This window comes from Drosophila navojoa, chromosome 2, assembly GCF_054131105.1.
Source record: "Drosophila navojoa isolate 15081-1374.11 chromosome 2, UAZ_NAV_1.0, whole genome shotgun sequence".
Classification (NCBI taxonomy): Eukaryota; Metazoa; Arthropoda; class Insecta; order Diptera; family Drosophilidae; genus Drosophila; species Drosophila navojoa.
This window is the reverse complement of record NC_142890.1, coordinates 21,750,819-21,768,778: the sequence shown is the minus strand read 5'-3', so window position 1 is coordinate 21,768,778 and position 17,960 is coordinate 21,750,819. Positions and strand designations below refer to the sequence as shown.

At 37.3% G+C, this 17,960-nt stretch overlaps 4 protein-coding genes across 5 annotated transcripts in view; all 4 read right to left on the bottom strand.

Annotated features, from left to right (window-relative positions):
- Positions 1–674: 674 nt before the first annotated feature.
- LOC149092236 (modular serine protease-like) lies at positions 675–3,240 on the bottom strand. The gene is made up of 4 exons (XM_089256624.1): positions 2,902–3,240; positions 1,811–2,529; positions 1,243–1,750; positions 675–1,186 (listed from the first exon to the last, which is right to left on the bottom strand). Exons 1-4 carry the CDS (start codon positions 3,216–3,218, stop codon positions 688–690), a joined length of 2,043 nt encoding a protein of 680 aa, XP_089112750.1. The 5' UTR covers positions 3,219–3,240; the 3' UTR covers positions 675–687.
- Positions 3,241–4,148: 908 nt separating this feature from the next.
- On the bottom strand, positions 4,149–5,743 carry LOC115565435 (uncharacterized). Its single transcript, XM_030390598.2, has one exon. The coding sequence runs from the start codon at positions 5,657–5,659 to the stop codon at positions 4,307–4,309; it is 1,353 nt and encodes a 450-aa protein (XP_030246458.2). The 5' UTR covers positions 5,660–5,743; the 3' UTR covers positions 4,149–4,306.
- A 5,300-nt stretch (positions 5,744–11,043) lies between these two features.
- On the bottom strand, positions 11,044–14,144 carry LOC149092235 (uncharacterized). Its single transcript, XM_089256623.1, has 2 exons — positions 14,140–14,144; positions 11,044–12,189 (listed from the first exon to the last, which is right to left on the bottom strand). Exons 1-2 carry the CDS (start codon positions 14,142–14,144, stop codon positions 11,628–11,630), a joined length of 567 nt encoding a protein of 188 aa, XP_089112749.1. The 3' UTR covers positions 11,044–11,627.
- Nlg4 (Neuroligin 4) overlaps positions 12,020–17,960 on the bottom strand; it is a 48,494-nt gene continuing 42,553 nt past the window's right edge. For both annotated transcript variants that reach the window (XM_089262179.1, XM_089262216.1), the window contains exon 12: positions 12,020–12,189. The gene's annotated coding sequence lies outside the window, so the exon portion shown is untranslated. The remainder of the gene's footprint in view (positions 12,190–17,960) is intronic.

The window sequence follows — 17,960 nt, the reverse complement described above, 5'->3', positions numbered from 1 at the left end:
CATACAGCATACAGCATACAGCATACAGCATACAGCATACAGCATACAGCATACAGCATACAGCATACAGCATACAGCATACAGCATACAGCATACAGCATACAGCATACAGCATACAGCATACAGCATACAGCATACAGCATACAGCATACAGCATACAGCATACAGCATACAGCATACAGCATACAGCATACAGCATACAGCATACAGCATACAGCATACAGCATACAGCATACAGCATACAGCATACAGCATACAGCATACAGCATACAGCATACAGCATACAGCATACAGCATACAGCATACAGCATACAGCATACAGCATACAGCATACAGCATACAGCATACAGCATACAGCATACAGCATACAGCATACAGTACAGCATACAGCATACAGCATACAGCATACAGCATACAGCATACAGCATACAGCATACAGCATACAGCATACAGCATACAGCATACAGCATACAGCAAACAGCATACAGCATACAGCATACAGCATACAGCATACAGCATACAGCATACAGCATACAGCATACAGCATACAGCATACAGCATACAGTATACAGTACCCTACCCCTACCCCTACCCCTACCCCTACCCGTATTGAAGATATATTTATTTTAATAGGACTTTATTCAATAGAAAAATGATACTATAGGGTATTAAATTGGTGTGAGGAAATTAGTCTTGAGGACAATAATCATCGTCTTGTTCCATATACTGATTAATAAAATCTCTGTGGATGTAAATGTCTGTGGCTTGAATATTTTTCGAGCAATTATCTGTATCTAATCCTTCTTTTGCGTTGCTCACCACGCCGTACAAGCAGTGAAAGGAACTGCTTTGGGAAGATCTTCCTCGACAACCACCAATAAAGCCACTTCCACTGTCTCCTGCACATATTTGAGAATTATATCGGATTGCAACTTTAAATAAATCCGACGTTGACGACGAGTTTTCCGGTACTACATTGGCAATTGCAAAGGTCAGGTTAGCAGACGATGTCAGGCTTGTCGTTTCCCAAGTGGCGATGTCACCAGTAAAGTTGGGCAGTATGCTTGAATGGTAATCATTGCTAAAAATCCAAGGCAGACAAATCCCTTTTGGCACATAGTCTTTGTTACTTCGCGTCAATTTAATCAGTGCTATGTCCCCACCTACGGGGTCTGCAGTGAATCCCCTGAAAAACGAATGAATTATGAGATTGTTCCCTATGTTGAGCTGAAATTGACTTACGGATAGATGTATATGCGATCTACTAGATCAAGGCCATTGTCTTTGTCCATTATAGTGAGCATCGATGTTGCATTGCCCACTCGAATCATTTGAGAGTCTCTTAAATGAACGCAATGCGCAGCAGTCAACACCAAATTTCTCTTTATCCGAGTCCCAGTGCATTGACGACTGAAGCTCGTTCCGTTTTTAATGTAAATCGGAACCGTCCAGGGTGACAAATGAGACGATAGATTAGGTGCGTTTTTACTTATAAATGTGTATTTTGCCTCAATGTTGCCGCAAACCTCTGTACAATAGTCCTTCAATGCTGATCTATCAGTCCAGGTGCCATCGTCTTGACATGTCACATTCAACGGATTCGGCGACTTTCGCAATCCAATTTTGCATTCGAACGTTACAACAGTTCCGGCAGGCATCATCTTCTGACAGTAAAACATAGCAAGCCTTGGATTGGAGCAGTGCGGGACTAGCGTATCGTAACACGATATTTGGGTGCCATCGCATTGATCTACGTTAAGTTTAAATAACTGTTAATTATAATACTTATTGTCTCTATTTAATCGCTTACTTTTACATTCTACATCCTCATCGAATCCTTTATTTATCCATTTTTTGTCAAGGCATTGCAATTTGGAATTCTTCACCTTAGACGGCACTAATGTGGTATTACCCTTGCAAGAAAACTCTACAATCATATTATTTATGGGCGGCCTTACTTCCTCCACACATTTGAATGGGTCGCACTTCTTTATTAGTAGATTCTCGTCATATTTGTCGATTACGCATCCATTCGTACCATTCGTGTCTTTATTGTAATTCGGTTTCTTTATGGAACATCGCGTATCATTGCGCCATTCACCCGTTATTAAGCATACATTCCATTCAGTGCCTTCCATCTTGCTACTCTTATCGTAGCACTTGAAGCGAGTTAGTTGATTTGGATATACGAAGCGATGAGTTCGGTTCTCATGGTATGCAGTTATGCCGTCGAATCGCAGGCCCTTATCTATTGGTTCCACACAGGGCTTAGGTGCATTTCCCTTCCATTCTTCATTGTATTCACAAAGAATTGGTATTTCATCGGAGCCATCAATGCAATCGAATTTGTTATCGCAACATTTACTATGGCTTATCCAGACGCCATTTGCGCATTGATAGTGGTCCTCACCAGCAATCGTCCCCATACATAGATTCGGCGACTCATCTCGCCCATCCACACAGTCGATCTTCCCGTCGCACATTTTATGCATTTCAAAGCATTCGCCTGAATAGCACTCGAATTCCCCTCTACAAAAGAAAGTGATAATATTTAAATATAGTTTTTCAAGGTTCGTCGCGCCATGGAGCTAAAAATTCCACCAGTCTTTTAAATGGGAACTAACTACATCGTATATTTGCCACTTTAGAAATGGGGGCCGGACAAGGGATTGCGAAAAATATTTAGTCTCTCGCTTTTATAAAATATTCGAATTTGATTGATTTATATAATCGCCTGTTCATTTCATCAAAGCCATTACACTACAATTGTTCACGATATTTATCAAAACTAGTTATTATGATTGTACAATTACAATCGTATTCTTAAGTTAATTTCGCGGTGTAGAGATCTTAACACTTATTTATAGAATGGGCATTACTCTATATAGCTTTCTTTCGTACTCATTACAGCCACCTCGTATGGTTGAGTTGTGAATTTCACAGTTGGCATGTTCATCCGATCCGTCGGCGCAGTCGATAACGTCGTTGCACTCTTTATAGTGAAGAATACCAGCACCGTATGCACAAGCAAAAGTCCTCGGTACATCCAAATTTTTGCACACCATGAAGGACTCATCACTGCCGTGCAGACAATCGCGTTTACCGTCACAGGCCAAGCTTAAGTCTATTTCCTGACCATTTTCTGCGCATTCAAAGGGAAACGGCGAGCCCAATGTTAATTTAATTAGGAGAAATATTACGAATATACGACCGCACATTTCATGAACCAATTCGCGCAACTGCTCCCGCTCAACTGATCTTAGCCAATTAGAGTCAACTCGGATTTTGTGCTTTGTGGTAATCAGCGCTCACTCCCTCCATCCGTTCCAGCGGTGTTCATATTCAACACTTCCGGCTGGATAGCCTAAGATTAAACATATATTTGATATACATATTTGCGCCCATTGCATTATAATATTATGAGTGTATGCGAGCGAATTAGTCACTAGGAAACAGACTACCAAATATATATATTTTTTTATATATTTACATATATACATATTATTTTTGCTTTGAGCTGACTCAATTTTTATACTCTGAACACATAGAAAATGCGAAGTCAGTGAATGTTTTTTGTTAAAATGAATACAACAGGCAGAAGGAGGCGGGGCAGTCCTGTCCGTTTGTCTGTCCGTCCGTATGTACGAACGCGTCGAAAGAAAATTGACGATTGTCTTGGACTGCCTTAGTATTCATACATAAATAATAAACGTATCACATTTGTCTTTTAGCTATTCAAATATTTTATTTTCCGCATTTACCAAACTCCAAAGATCATAAATAAATTTAAATACTTGGCAATACTTTTAATACAAATTTAATAATTATGATTTGTTAATAATATTAAATAAAAATTAATAACCAATAAATTAAATTAAATAAATAAAAATATATTATAATTTGATGAGCTAAAGACCAAATTAGGACTCTATTCTAGGATGGGTAGGATTTGAAGCAAAAAAGTAAATGAATTAATAATAATAACAATAACATTTAAAATCTATCGTCTATTGAATTACGGAGTCAGTCCTCTTCGGGGAAGTCCAAGGCATTGATAAATTGTTTCAAAAATTGCCTTAAATTTTTATATACACTCCTAAAAAAAGGTTTCTGGAAAGATGATAATGACTACAGTTAAAATACCTGCATTTCTATTCAAATGATTTATTTCACTCTAAATAAGTCTAGAGGGAATGTAGAATTATAAATCATTTTGAATTTCGTACTATACAGAGAAATTTAATCTTTTAGTGAAATGATTCGATATTACTTCTATAGCCTTCTATAGTCTGCTCACATATGAAATTTATTTCGATACATTGTTAATCCTGAGCGGCTCTATGTTGAAGCGATCGCTGAGATCCTGCAGAATGGAGACTGTGCACGGCATCAATGGCAGCCCGCCTTGATCATCCACCATTTGCATATGCTGCAGTTCTTTGTCGCCTGGCAGCCATGGAGGCTGCGCAAGATTGCACGGTATGACGTTGCGCAGCAGCTGATGGAAATCAGCGAGCCTGTCCTCGAAGGAGACGCAAAAGCGCATGGGATCAATTGCTATGTAGACCTGGCCCAGGTCAGCCGGCTCCCTCTCCCAACTGAAAAGTCCGCGTCGCCGCAATTGCGATGCGTATCGGGCCCCCGTCATGACCCCGCAGAGTATATCCACCATGGCGGCCAGTCCGAAGCCCTTATGCTCGGGCGCAAAGGCCCGCAGACGCTGGGCGCGCAACGCTTCGACGATGCAGGTTGTGGGCATGCCATGGCAATTGAGCGCCACATTGTCGGGCAGGTCGTGCAAATACCCATTGGAGTACTCCAGCTCCAGCTGCTCAACGGGATAGGCGGACGTGCCCACTTCCATGAGGAGCTGTTCGTGTGTGCTGCCCGCCGCACAGGCAATCGAGTTTCGACCCAGCAAGGGCTCGACGCCGCCACTGGGCACCAGGGTGGCTGGCCCATTCGACATGCAGATGCCGATCATGCGATGGCACAGCGCCTGACTGGCATACCACGACTCCAGCCCAATGGAGTTGGAGTGGCATGCTGCCACATAGCCAAGCCCCTGCTTGCGGGCCTTGTCCATGGCCAAGTCCATGCAATAGTTGGCCACCACCGGCCCGGGCGCATTCTGGCCGTCCACCAGGGCCAGCGCGTCTCGCTCGCTCAGCACCTTCGGCTGCATGCGTGGGTCGATCGTAAGGTTGTGCAGGTCGACCGTGATGGCGGGCAGCTGGTGGATGCCCATGCTCCGCTGGCCCATGTAGTCGGCAGCAATTAGAGCATCGGCCATTTCGCCAGCTGCCTCATCCGGCACATCCATGGCCGCAAACACGTCACGCACAAATCGCTGCGCCTCCAGCACATCCACCAGGACCTCCCTATTCTCACGATTCGCTATGGTTGCCTGCGGCTCCCGGTATCCCCTGCACATGAGTAAAACACGCTTCAGATTCTCCCAGAGCAGGTCTGAGCCTTGCCTTCCACATCTTGGATCGGTCGTGTTGCATCTTGTCCCACTATCGTTTGCCTCGCTCACAGGCTGCCCGCCACATGGCTGCAATGTCTCTTTACTTGTGTTGGCGCTGGCTAACCTTTCTGTGCTGGGCAGGGGCCGCACTTTTCGTAATGTATCGAGAAAGTACAGCACTTTTCGCATTGCAGTCTATATCGTCTAAAAACAACTTCAATAATGATTAGAGCAGCACTGGGAACTTTCATTCATATTCAACAATAAGTCAGAGCAAGTAAAAGTATGACAGACGGACGGACAGACGTCGATTTGTGAACTGACCCACTCTGCCTATTAAGTATGTTTGTATATGTGTAAAACGAATATACGACCTCACATTTTTATGAACTAATTCGCACAGCTGCGCGAACTCAACTGATCTAAGCTGGGAATTATAGCTCGTTGAGAAAGAAATGCTTCACCAAAAACCGTCATCCGATAAGAGTCAGCTCGGGTTTTCTGCCTTTTGGTAATCAGCAATCACTTGTTCTTTCCGTTCCACTGTCTAAGATTAAACATATCGTCGCATTCCCGCCAAATAATCTTATGTTGATTTTTTTACGAAACTGAGATTTTAATGAAGAACGATTAGAAAACGCCTGTCTCATATACTTGCAAAGAATAAGAACTGAATTTGCTCTAAATTCGGAAAAAAATCAATCTCAATTTGAGCGTATGTATATTAGCATACTATAATATTAACATATACATACATATATACATATGTATATAATATATAACAAATTAAAAAAAAAAACTTCTGTTAAATAACATTTTTCGACATTCGATCATTTGGCGGGAATGTGACGGGATGTATATAATATGTATTGTGAGAACTGCTGGGGTTTTTGTAATTATCTCAAAATTGTACCAACAAATGTGATAAACAAATGCTAACAAAATTTGGTATATACAACAAAAAAAAAAAAAATTGTGAATTTCAGCAGAAATCCTATATAATATTTATATATACGATATATATGTATGATATACATATGAGAATCGCCGTATACAAATACTAATATTCCATAGTAGAAAATTATAATAAAATAATGTTATTTTTACTATAATTTGAATATTTTCTCTATAATGTATACTTTAGTGTCATTTTATTTGTATTCGAAGTCTAACAATAATAATAAATAAATAATATAAAAAATGTATATACATATATAAAACTTATTGCATAAATGCATTTTAGTATATTATTGTTAATATAAAAGCAAAGATTTAAACAATAAACTGATTGTAGATGATGTTTTTATAATATCTTTGTCTACATTCTTTCGCATGCTAACAGTGAGCAAACAAACATGTTTTGTTATTGTAAAGTAAGGAGAACTCAATAGACCAAGACAAAAGAAAGTTAAATAAAACAAGTTGAAAACTAAGACATACTCTCTTCCAACCCATTCAGTGCCAGATTTTCACAGTATAAATAAGAAAGTTTTTCGGCGAGAGGGGGAAACACGGAGCACAAAGCAAATACAAAAGCAAATTGATGGTTGGCTAGGGGTATTCATATGTGTGTGTGGGTGTGTGTGTGTGTGTATGTAGATAGTAGGAGTTTGGTAACCCGACTTGGTATTTAAAATAATAATCATAATTTGCTACACCTGTCGTCAACTTTTTATGCGTGTCATTTACAATGGCAACGACAATGTTTTTGCATAATTCTCATAAAAAGTAATTTGGAAAATTTCCAACAATAAAACATTTAGAATATAAAGGCCCTAAGTGTCACCTTGGGTGTGCGACCGACAGACCGGGAGCGAGAGGCAGAGAGACCGAGAAATAGAGAGAGAGAAAGAGACAGAGAGAGAGAGAGAGAGAGAGAGAGAGAGAGAGAGAGAGAGAGAGAGAGAGTGAGAGAGATAGGGATAGAATCATAAAAAACTCATATTAAGAACTAACAAGTTCCCCTATAAGTGGGCTCATTAAAATTACGGTACATCTCCTAATTGGTTTAATTTTCAGATATCACAAACTGATTGCGTAATACGTTAAGTCGGGAAAATTACAAAAACTTGCAATGAAAATCAAAACAGAGATAGCTAAAAAGCCAGATAGAGAGAGGGAGAGAGAGAGAGAGAGAGGAGAGAGGAGAGAGAGATATAATAAGGTAAGACTTGTGGACTCAAGAGAGATATGAAACGAGCGATAAAAACGCTCAACGAGACAGATAGGAAAAGTAAGAGAGATAGAGAGAGAGAGAGAGAGTCATAGAGTGGGACAGATAGGGAGGGAGTAGCCCAGAAAGAGGTAAAGGTAGAAAGAGAGAAGTAAGACAGAGAGGTGTGAGTGAGATACAAAGAGACAGAGAGACAGAGACAGGCAATGAAATAGCGATGAGCAGAAAGAGAAAGAGAGATTCATTGAGAGAGAGGAAGACAGAAAGCGGTAAATTTCAAGTTAAGATACCGATGTAAATCAAATGTAAACAATGTTTAATTTTGATTGAATTACATTACATTATTAAGAATTTTAAGAATAATAAAAACGGGCATATCCTTAGACTGAGACTGGCAGCTTCTTTAATCTATAAAGAAATTAAAGTTCTATTAAATTCTCTCTGCAACATTCCTTCCTTTTTTATTCGCTATGAGCGAAACTCATGCCCAAAGATCACATGCAATAGTACTAATGAATACCTGAAAAAATGGCAAAATGAATATGTAAAACGTTGTTAAATGATATAACCACGTAAACAGCTGCAAGAAGGACAACAACGTGAAAGTGTTGAAAAACGTAAATTTGCAACTTTATTTTAGATGCGGAGCATCCATTAAAATGGCTCAACATAATTCAAGTGTGTTTAATTTTAAATTAATTATGCCTGCAAGCAAGCATGTGAGTGTGTATGAGTATGTGTAACACACACACACACACACAGACACACACATTTACTCTTACATCAACACAATTTAAATATGTAATGAAATTTGCGCATAAAACTTTGGCTTTGGCAGAGCTTAACTTTCAACAAAAAAAGAGAAGAAAAAAAAGATAAAAACACAGCAACAAATAACATGTAAACCAGACGCTATGAAGAGTGCTCGACTAGCTGATGCCCTGTATATTGATAATGTAGTATTGTAATGTTATTTAAATTACAAAAATATTTGAAATTATTTCACCAAGACAATAAAATTGCGGACTTGCTTTGCTCCTATTTTATTTATTATTTTTAGTTCTAAACTTCAATACTTTAAGGTCTGTTGCACAGCTTTAATTTGATTATACCCTGTAATTTGGCTGCCTTTGAGTGTTCAGTGTGTATGCGAAAAAATGAGAGCTAACATAATAATGTTCGTAGTCTCTTTGGTCATGTCGCATGCAACAGCAACAGCAACAGCAAACTAAACAGCAGAGCCTTCGGGTTGAGGGCCAAAGCGACAGCAACAATAACAAACAGTGGTCCGTTTAAAGTGTTTCTATACACATACACATACAATGTATATATATATGTACATGCTTAAATTGCATTTTTTGTTAGTTGGCAATTTAATTGGAATAGTTTTGGACAAACATCAACAGACTGGGGCTCTGCTGCTGCTGCGGCTGCGGCAGCTCCATGGCTGTCCACTGAGCTAATGTAAAGGCATTTCCCGTCAGGCATTAGTCGAGATTCAACTTTTAAGGCATGTTTGCATTCGCCAGCTGAGCTCGGCTCAATAATGGCTGCCATGCCCTTGGCAACCTTGAAAGGCATGCAACACATGCACCTATCTCGTATGACCCTCTCCACCCCCCACACCCAACAATTGCCAACTCTTGCTGCGACCCATTGTTTTATTGGGCACATAAAACTTTATTTAATAACCGCTGCATGCTGCGAGCTGGCCATAAAAAGCAGCTATTAAAATTGCAAAACAGAACGAAAAGCAGCGAATGAATAAACGAAAACATTTAAAATAAAATCATGCCTGAGCCCTTTTAGTTGGGCGTGGCAATGGACGAAATTTATGGTCTTACCGGCTTTATGCATTCTCTCTCTTTCACTCTCTCTCTCTCTCTCTCTCTCTCTCTCTCTTGCTCTATCGGTATATCCCTCCCACTCTGATGTGTCAATGAGGACATCGCCTGGCCGAGTGCTGTGGCAAATAATGACGTCAAGGCTATGATTGAAAGGATTATTGTTATGATATTTTCATTTCGACTATAAACCGTTTGATTTATAGACTTGTTTTTCGATGATGACAGAGGATATTATAAAATGTTTTAAATTTTTTCTTAAATAGGTCACAGAGGCAAGACTTTAATAGGAAACTACTATTAAATAGTTACGGCCAATTTACCACGTATACCTAACGATAATTATTGAGCTAATTATTAAAGGGGAACGATGGCAGTGAGAGCCAGGGTGAATTCTACCCAGGCTCAGGTATATACATATGTAGTTTTAGCCAAGTGAACACATTTCTTAGCCTGAAAAGAGTTTAAAATAAAATAAAAAAATTTAATTGGAATATTTTTAATTCATTAATAAATACACTTTTCTTTCATTTGTTTATTTGACGCCTTTTTTTTTTATTTATTCTTTGTTTTGGGTTTACGTTTCTTTATTAGGACTTAACGTTATAAATTTTTATATTTGTAACTAGACGATTATAAATTTTGCCATAAATACATTTATTTATATATATATTTATATTTTTCATTTGGTTTTCATGTCAATTGAAAGTAATAGAGCAAGCAAATGAAATGTAAATTAAAATATTAATTTTGAGTGATTAAAACTAAGCTCTTTTTGTTTACAGTTTCATGTTTTATGTATATAAGGGCAAAAAAAAAGTTCATTTATATGGCTACAAAAAAAAAAAAAAAAAAAAAAAAAAAATAATGATAATAAAATAAAAATAAATAAATGCAGGAATTTTTGCAGTCGGGCGTTACCGACTCTGGAATACTTATTCATGGCCCAAATTAACATACTAAGTAAACAGTAATGTAAATCGTTAAATTTTCGTTAAATTTTCTACAGCTCTATGATTGTAGAAAATGCAGTTTGACTCGATTTACCACGTCTCCAATATTATAACCAAATCTCCAGCGGACAGCAAGGTGGACAACGCAACCAATATTCTCAGTTCACTTTCGTGAAAGAGTATAACAAAAGCAGAAATAAAACATTTCAAATTAATTCATTATACAAACTAAGCACTCGAAATGTGTTTTAAGCGCATGAATGTAATTAATTTGACTTAAATCCTTTTTTTTTAGTAATTATAAATTAATTACCAAGGGAAAAATATATAAATTATGTAGAGCCAGCAGAATTGATTGCCTGCTATTGAAGCTCATTTTAGAGCGAAACATAAATCAATTAAACACAACTCGAAAATGCTAAAACATATATTTTTTTATGCGTTTGAATGAGTCAGTTTTTGTTTTCTCATTAAATAATGAACTATTCATTTGCTTTGATTTATTACAATTTTATTATTACATGAATTGAATGCAGTTTGCGCTGAGCTTTTGTTTAATACTTGAATTGTCTGCATTTTGAATTTTTTAATATTCATTTTACGTTTATCCATTTTTGTTTTTTTACTTGAAGTAAATAATACCACATTTTAGTTTAAGTTTTCATTATTATTATTATTTTTTTTGCTTTATGTACACTGATAAATGTCGATTTAGTCAATGTGCCTTCCAAATTTGCATATATCATATATATTAGCTAATTACTCTTGCTGAATGGTAGAAAAAATTGTGTGCTACACTTAACGATAAAATATTCCGATTTTATACGAATGTAGCTTGACAGATACGCTATATTGTTATATTCAAATACATGTATTTATATTCATTAAATTCACAACGGATCTAATTGTTAACTAAACTAAACATTGACTAACATCGCCCGCTATTCGACTATATATATTTACAGTAACTTATCAACTGACATCATTTAACTACATTTTCTACTGCAATCTTATGGTTCGCTTAACAATGATTTGATATAGTTTTTGTTTTTCTTCCATTTTTCCATTTTCCATTTTTACGTTTTGCTTATTTCGTAACTCTCAACCGTTGCTTAAACTATGAAAATGTTGTCTTAAATCTAAACAGAGCTTAGGTGCAGTCTAGTAGTTTACGAGTACTTTTCGGCCTAATCCGAGAAGTTTTTCTCGTCGGAGAAGCGCACATGATGCTGCTGCTTCAGGCGTACGCCGGCAGCGTTTGCACCCGAGCCGCGTTTTTTTAGTGTCGCCATTTTCACAATCCCGTTTCCGTTTCCGTTTCCGCTGCCGTTTCCATTGCCATTGTCGTTGACGTTGGCATTGCCACCGCCACTGGCTTTCGCATTGGCACTTCCAGCCGTCAACGTTGGCGACATAGTCGCCGATGTGGTCGTGGATGCGGGCGAGGGCAAGTTGGTCCACTGTTCATCGCAGGAGCAGTAGCCGCGCGCCACGTCCCCGCCCTCGAGTGCCAGAGCGTGAATTTCTCGCTTGAACTTGAGTCTCCTCAGCTGTAGCTTATGCTCTATGCCAATCACTGCACTAACGCCACCGACACCACCACCACCACCGCTGCCACCTTGCCGTGTCGTAGTCACTGTTGTTCCGTGTGCTGCATTGAGTTGGCTGTCATCGGGGCCGTTCAGTTTTTGCGCCTCTTTGAGGGCATAGAACTCCTCAGGCGTTTCGACACGTAAAGTCTCTATGGACCTGTAAGTGGCAGAAAAGTCAAAAAGAAATACGAATAAAAATCCGTGCTAGGCAAAAGGAGTGGTAAAAGTATGTAAATGCCTGACTAGCCGATGCTTTGGACTCGGATCTTTAGACTAGAGTGGAAAGACTTGTGCTTTAAGTTAACAGAATTTCGGCAGTTCACGCTAGCTAACAAACACTTCAGCTAATATACCATATTTCACTAATTTGCGATGGGCAAAGGCTTCAAAACGACTTTGCCTTTGTATAATTGCAAGCCCTCAGTCAAATGGCAAACCCTTCAGCAGCTCTTCAAAATTTGTTTGACTACGTGAAAAAGTTAATTACGAACGAAGAAAACAAAACAAAACAACAACAAAATATATGTATATACACGAAAAATATAATAAATATTAGCTACGATTGCTGCGCGGGCTAACGAATTTTGATAAGGGTCATCAAAACTGCAGCTAATTAATTATATTTCTAAAAACAAAATAAGAAAAACAAAAATTTAAACTACATGGCCAAATAAATATTTGTGCATAGAAAATTAAAGGCAACTAGTTCGCTTAATGTGATGAATATTTAATTAGATTTTTTTGTACGTTATTCAATTACTAAATATTTAAAATATAAATATTGCATGGTATTTATGCCAAAACATACGTTAATTGTATTTGCTGGATTGCATCAAAACAAACAAAAAGAATCTTAAACAATTCAAATTTATTAAAGTTTATGCAGCTCGAAATCCATTTTTTGCAATTCAAATTATTATTTATTTTATTTAAAGTAATATGCAAATGAAACGCAATAATGCAAAACAGTTTAGAATTTCGTTCATAAATTTAAAGCAAAGCATGTGTGAATATCCTGAAGAGCTCAGTCATACCTTTCTCTCTCTCTCACTCTAACTCTCGACAAAGCTCTGTCAACAGACAATATCCATAAATTATTTGTTATATTTCATATATTTCATTCATTTAACGCATCTTTCTTTACTATAAATTTTATTTTATTTGCCTATTTTATTTATTAGATTAAATGTTATTTATTTAGATTTAAATTGCTATTTATTATTTAGTATTTATTTTCGGTTTGACGTCATTTTATACCATATTATTAAATGTCATATTGTTTTTAGAATATTTTCTACATTTTTTATTTTATATATTTAATTTTAAAAATAATTTTTTTTTTTTTTTTTTTTTTTATTATTTATTTCTTTTATTTGTTTTTTGGTAATGGTAAACTTTCAAATATAGAGTAGTGGCAAATTATCAGATTATATTATATGGTATACTATTTATATAATTTATATATACACTGCTATTTCTATGCATAGTTTCAAGTTGAATTTTCAGCTCGAAAGTCAAGCCTCAAATCTAATACAGCTGTGAGTCTAACTCAGAAGTACACATCTATGTATATATGTACATATATGTTTGCATAAATGTTCATAGTGCAGTCGTGGCAACTAAGACAAATTTCTTGGTCAAAGTTTTAACATGAAATCAACAATTTGTGAGTTATGAAGCGCTGACGCCACTTAGCACTCGGGTATGCAAAGTAGCCTCTGAATAAGCACAGCTCTTAGGTATCTCCGATGACCTTTGGTTTGTTTGCTGTTTCGCTGCAGGCTCACTTCTGTGTGTGTGTGCGTTTGTGTGTAGCTGTTCACCAGCAAAGTTTACGAGCTATGTTTATGCACAAGTTGCCTTGAGAGCTGCCATTGCCACGCCCACGTCCACGCCCAAGAGCACACGCAGGCATAGACGCGACTGCTGAACCACAGTCTCAGTCAGCATCGCATCACTCTGTTCATTTGTGCCTGGCCCTGAAACGCTTTGTTCTTGCATTTGTATCTGTATGTATGTATGTGTGTGTGTGTGTGTGTCCTGGTGTGTGTGTATATCTATCTGTATCTGCAAACTAGTCCATTTGGCGCTGCTTTGCATCGCATACTTCATTGCGCTCTGTTGGCGTTTTCCATTATGCTTTTGTGTTTGGTTTAAAATTCAACGGGAAATCTTGTACAGCAATGCATCTATCTAGTTTGTCCCCCAACGCCCATTCCTGGCCATTTCTCCCACACCTCGCCCTGCCTTTTTTTCTTTTTTTTGTGCGTGCTCATTTTTGCACTACAGTAAACTCAGTTTGTGCCTGGTCGCGAGAATTTATGCAAAGAAAACGAAAAGTGCAAACTAAAGTGCAGCTACAGAATGCGCGGCTGCCTTTTGTTTTGTCCGCCTGCTGCTGCTGCTCCTGCTGCTCCTGCCGCCCCTGCTGCTGCTGTCAGGATGGCATTTTCCGACGGCTCCTCGCATCTCTTCCAACTCTCCTGGGGTGTGGCCTGCTGCTGTACGGCTGAGCGCACAATTTGCCGCAGATTGCCAGCAGGGGTGGCAGAAAGGGGCGGGGCTAAACTATGTAGGCGTTCGTCGGTGCGCTCTGACTTGACTTCAGATACACTAAAAAGCTGCAAAACTGAACAATGCCCGTAATGCAAATCTTAGCTACAATGTGTGCATTGTTGAGGAACGGGAAAGAAAATATTCAGCATTTGCATGTGTATGCGTGTGTGTGTGTGTGTGAGTGTGAGTGTGTGGACCATCATTAACGTATTACACGCGTGTTTGTGCAGCCACTTTGCATATCTTGTGAAGAGAATAACGAGCATAGACGAGCATAGGGGGCATGGGCTCAATTTAAAGCTGTTCACAGTGAATCCGTAATAAGAAACTCCTTGGCAAATTCATGCCAACATAGTTGAGAAAAGTTTGTACAATTAACTTAATTGAAATGTAATTAGCTTGACTGGATAAATGCATTTCAAATAAGACTTAATTAAATTGAAAGCTCGTCAAAATGGAAAAGAAAATATTCAATGAATTCAAGCAGAAAAGGCATTAATTGCTTTTATTTGTGACACTTTAATGAAGACAGCTTAACGAATCAGAAACTATTTGATGACTATAAATGACGCAGATTGGAATTGATGGTCATTGAATGCAACTAAAAATGAAAGAGCGTCAAATATTTAATTAAAATACAAAAAAATTGAGATGTAGGAAATTATAGAGTTAAGTCAACAATAAAATATTATTTATTTATTTATTTATTTTTTTATTTTTTATTTATTTATTTTTCTTTTTAATCTCCTACTAAAATCTTCTATTTAAGGTAAGCCAATTGTTATTCAATCTAAATTCCATTATGAGCATGCGTTAATCAGGCATCTACAGTTAGTCGAATTGTTTTCTTTCATTCATTTAATATCTAGCGTGTCGGTCACAGGCTTTGCAAACTTTTGCACTAATTACTAAACACATTTATCACACAAGCTAAATATATACCTATATATATATATATATATATATGTATATATATTTTATATATATTTACTTTAATTAAATTACAAAAAACTTTTCACCACATTCCTACAAGTCTCATACAAACTTTGGCCGAGAAATATGTGTGCTATTAAATATATATATTTAATACCTTTTGCTGAAAGCTACGCGCATAGAGGATTTATATACAGATGTATGTGCCTTAGTACAGTAACTTATGCACATCAATGTATTTAGCTATGCATTGCCATTTGTATGAATAATGCTTGTATTTAGATAATTAATTAGGTTTCGACAAGCTATAAATTTCAGCTTAAATAAATTTAAATTCTTATGCTAATCATCAAGTCTGCAGACTTTAACTTATCTACATATACTTATGTATATTAAATATTCAAGCAGCTTAAATTAAGGCGTTTTTTGATACAGATTTATGTATGCATAAATACAGCCAGTAAAATGCGAAATTCATCTTTTCTACTAATTGACGTTGATGACGACAACAAACTCATTCAGCTCTGCGAAAGGCCAAGAATGAATTTCTTGTTATTTGATATTCACTTCGAAAGCAAATTCCATTGAATTGAATTCGATAAACGTTCAGGTTCAGGTTCTTGAAATGTGAAGATGGTAAGTTATAGCAATTGATAAATCAATTAAGCTTTAATTCAATTAAATTGTATTAATGTCTGTCTTTAAATAATCAAATACTTAAATTAGAGCTCACTAAAACTCAAGAGAAGTTTAGGACTTAAAAAAACTTTTGTTATATTTAGCATATTTATTTCCATATTGGACAGACTTTGTTCAGAAAATTAAATCGAAAAGACCCGAAGGCTCTTGCCTTGGACAAGTATCGAAAGGTCAACTCCTATTTGCAGGCTATGATTCATAGCTATTAGCTAATAAATTTCATTGAGAGCTTTATTTTTATACTTGTTCACAAAGTGAAATGAGTATATTGGTGTGCAGTATCAGACATGGTAGTGACGAGCACCCTCTGACAGTGTCGAGTGGGCTGTGGGTAGACCTTGACGTCAGCATAATGGAGAGTGGGTATATGCGAAAAACACTTGAGATTGTTCAGATTACATGCCGTGGGAAACCATGGCAATAGACATGAGCTATTACTCAAGAAATTCTAATAAAAGGCATCACTCTTCGGTGGATAATTTCTCTATATGTAGAGCATTGTATGAAATTTGAAATATACGTGTCAGGATTTTGATTTAAAAATCTGCATATATATAAGGATAAATTTAATTTACATTTAAGGCTCTAAATAATTGAATTTTTGCACTTTGACATAAGTTCAATGGTTACAAAAAATATGTTGCATGGCAATTGCCATAAAGTCTGAATTAACTGAAGTAACAAGACTATATGAACTTGAAAGAGTGCTATGTGAGCATATAAATAATTCAGCATATATTCCCTCATGTCTAACTACATTAAAAGGGAACGCTCTAACTTTATTTCTATTCTCAATATATATTTTTTATGTTTAGCCAATTTGAAACCTTTGCATCTCACTAGAAAATGACTATAACTATTTCAAGCTTTTTCTCTTGTTTCTTTGCTTATCAGGGAAGTAGCTCTTTGTGTAGCGACCATTATTTAAACAAGTGCCAAAATATGCACAGCTGGCAACAGGAAGAGCTGAAACAAAGTGTAAGAAATAAGGAAAATTAATGTTTATTGTGCTCTTAGCACATATACACTTCGGCAGAGCTGGTCCAAAGTTTCCGCTGCTCGTACACAAGTGTATCCAACACTATGTGTGTGTGTGTTTGTGTGTGTGCATGTATTTGTGTGTACCCGCCATATATGGTGGGTGTAAATTTACATAAAGGTTGCCACTTGCTGCTGTTGCTTTTTTCTTTGGCAGGAAAATTGCATTTCCCCGAGCACAAGAGCAAAAGAGAAGAGCGCAAATGTTAATCAGCTAAAAGTCATGAAGGTGGCTGCTGCTGCGTGGACTACAGCTACTTTTGGCCAGGTGTAAGCAAAATGGGGTAAGAATGAAGCAAAAAAAAAAAAAAAAAATGCGGAATGAAATGCAAATTTAATTGTATGCCAGCTGAATTAATGGGCAGCGCACAAACTTGAGCATCCGCCAGCCCAACAACAACAGCAACAGCAACAACAAGAACCACAGCAAGAACAGCAAGCACAGCCACTTTTCCGGTCTATGCTAAACTTAAGTGGACAACGTGGCATGCGGTTAGGGTATCTGGGTTGACATATGCCCATGGATTACCGCACATCTGGCAGTCTTTGATCGTTCAAATGTCCTCTGTATCCATGGCAACTGAACTTAAACTCAATTTTTATTCATTAATTCAGCATTTGCGTTTTCATTTTTTCAGTGAAAATAGTTTATAAGCTATATAGAGGCCAACGTTTGCTATCAGGATTATACATATATATTCA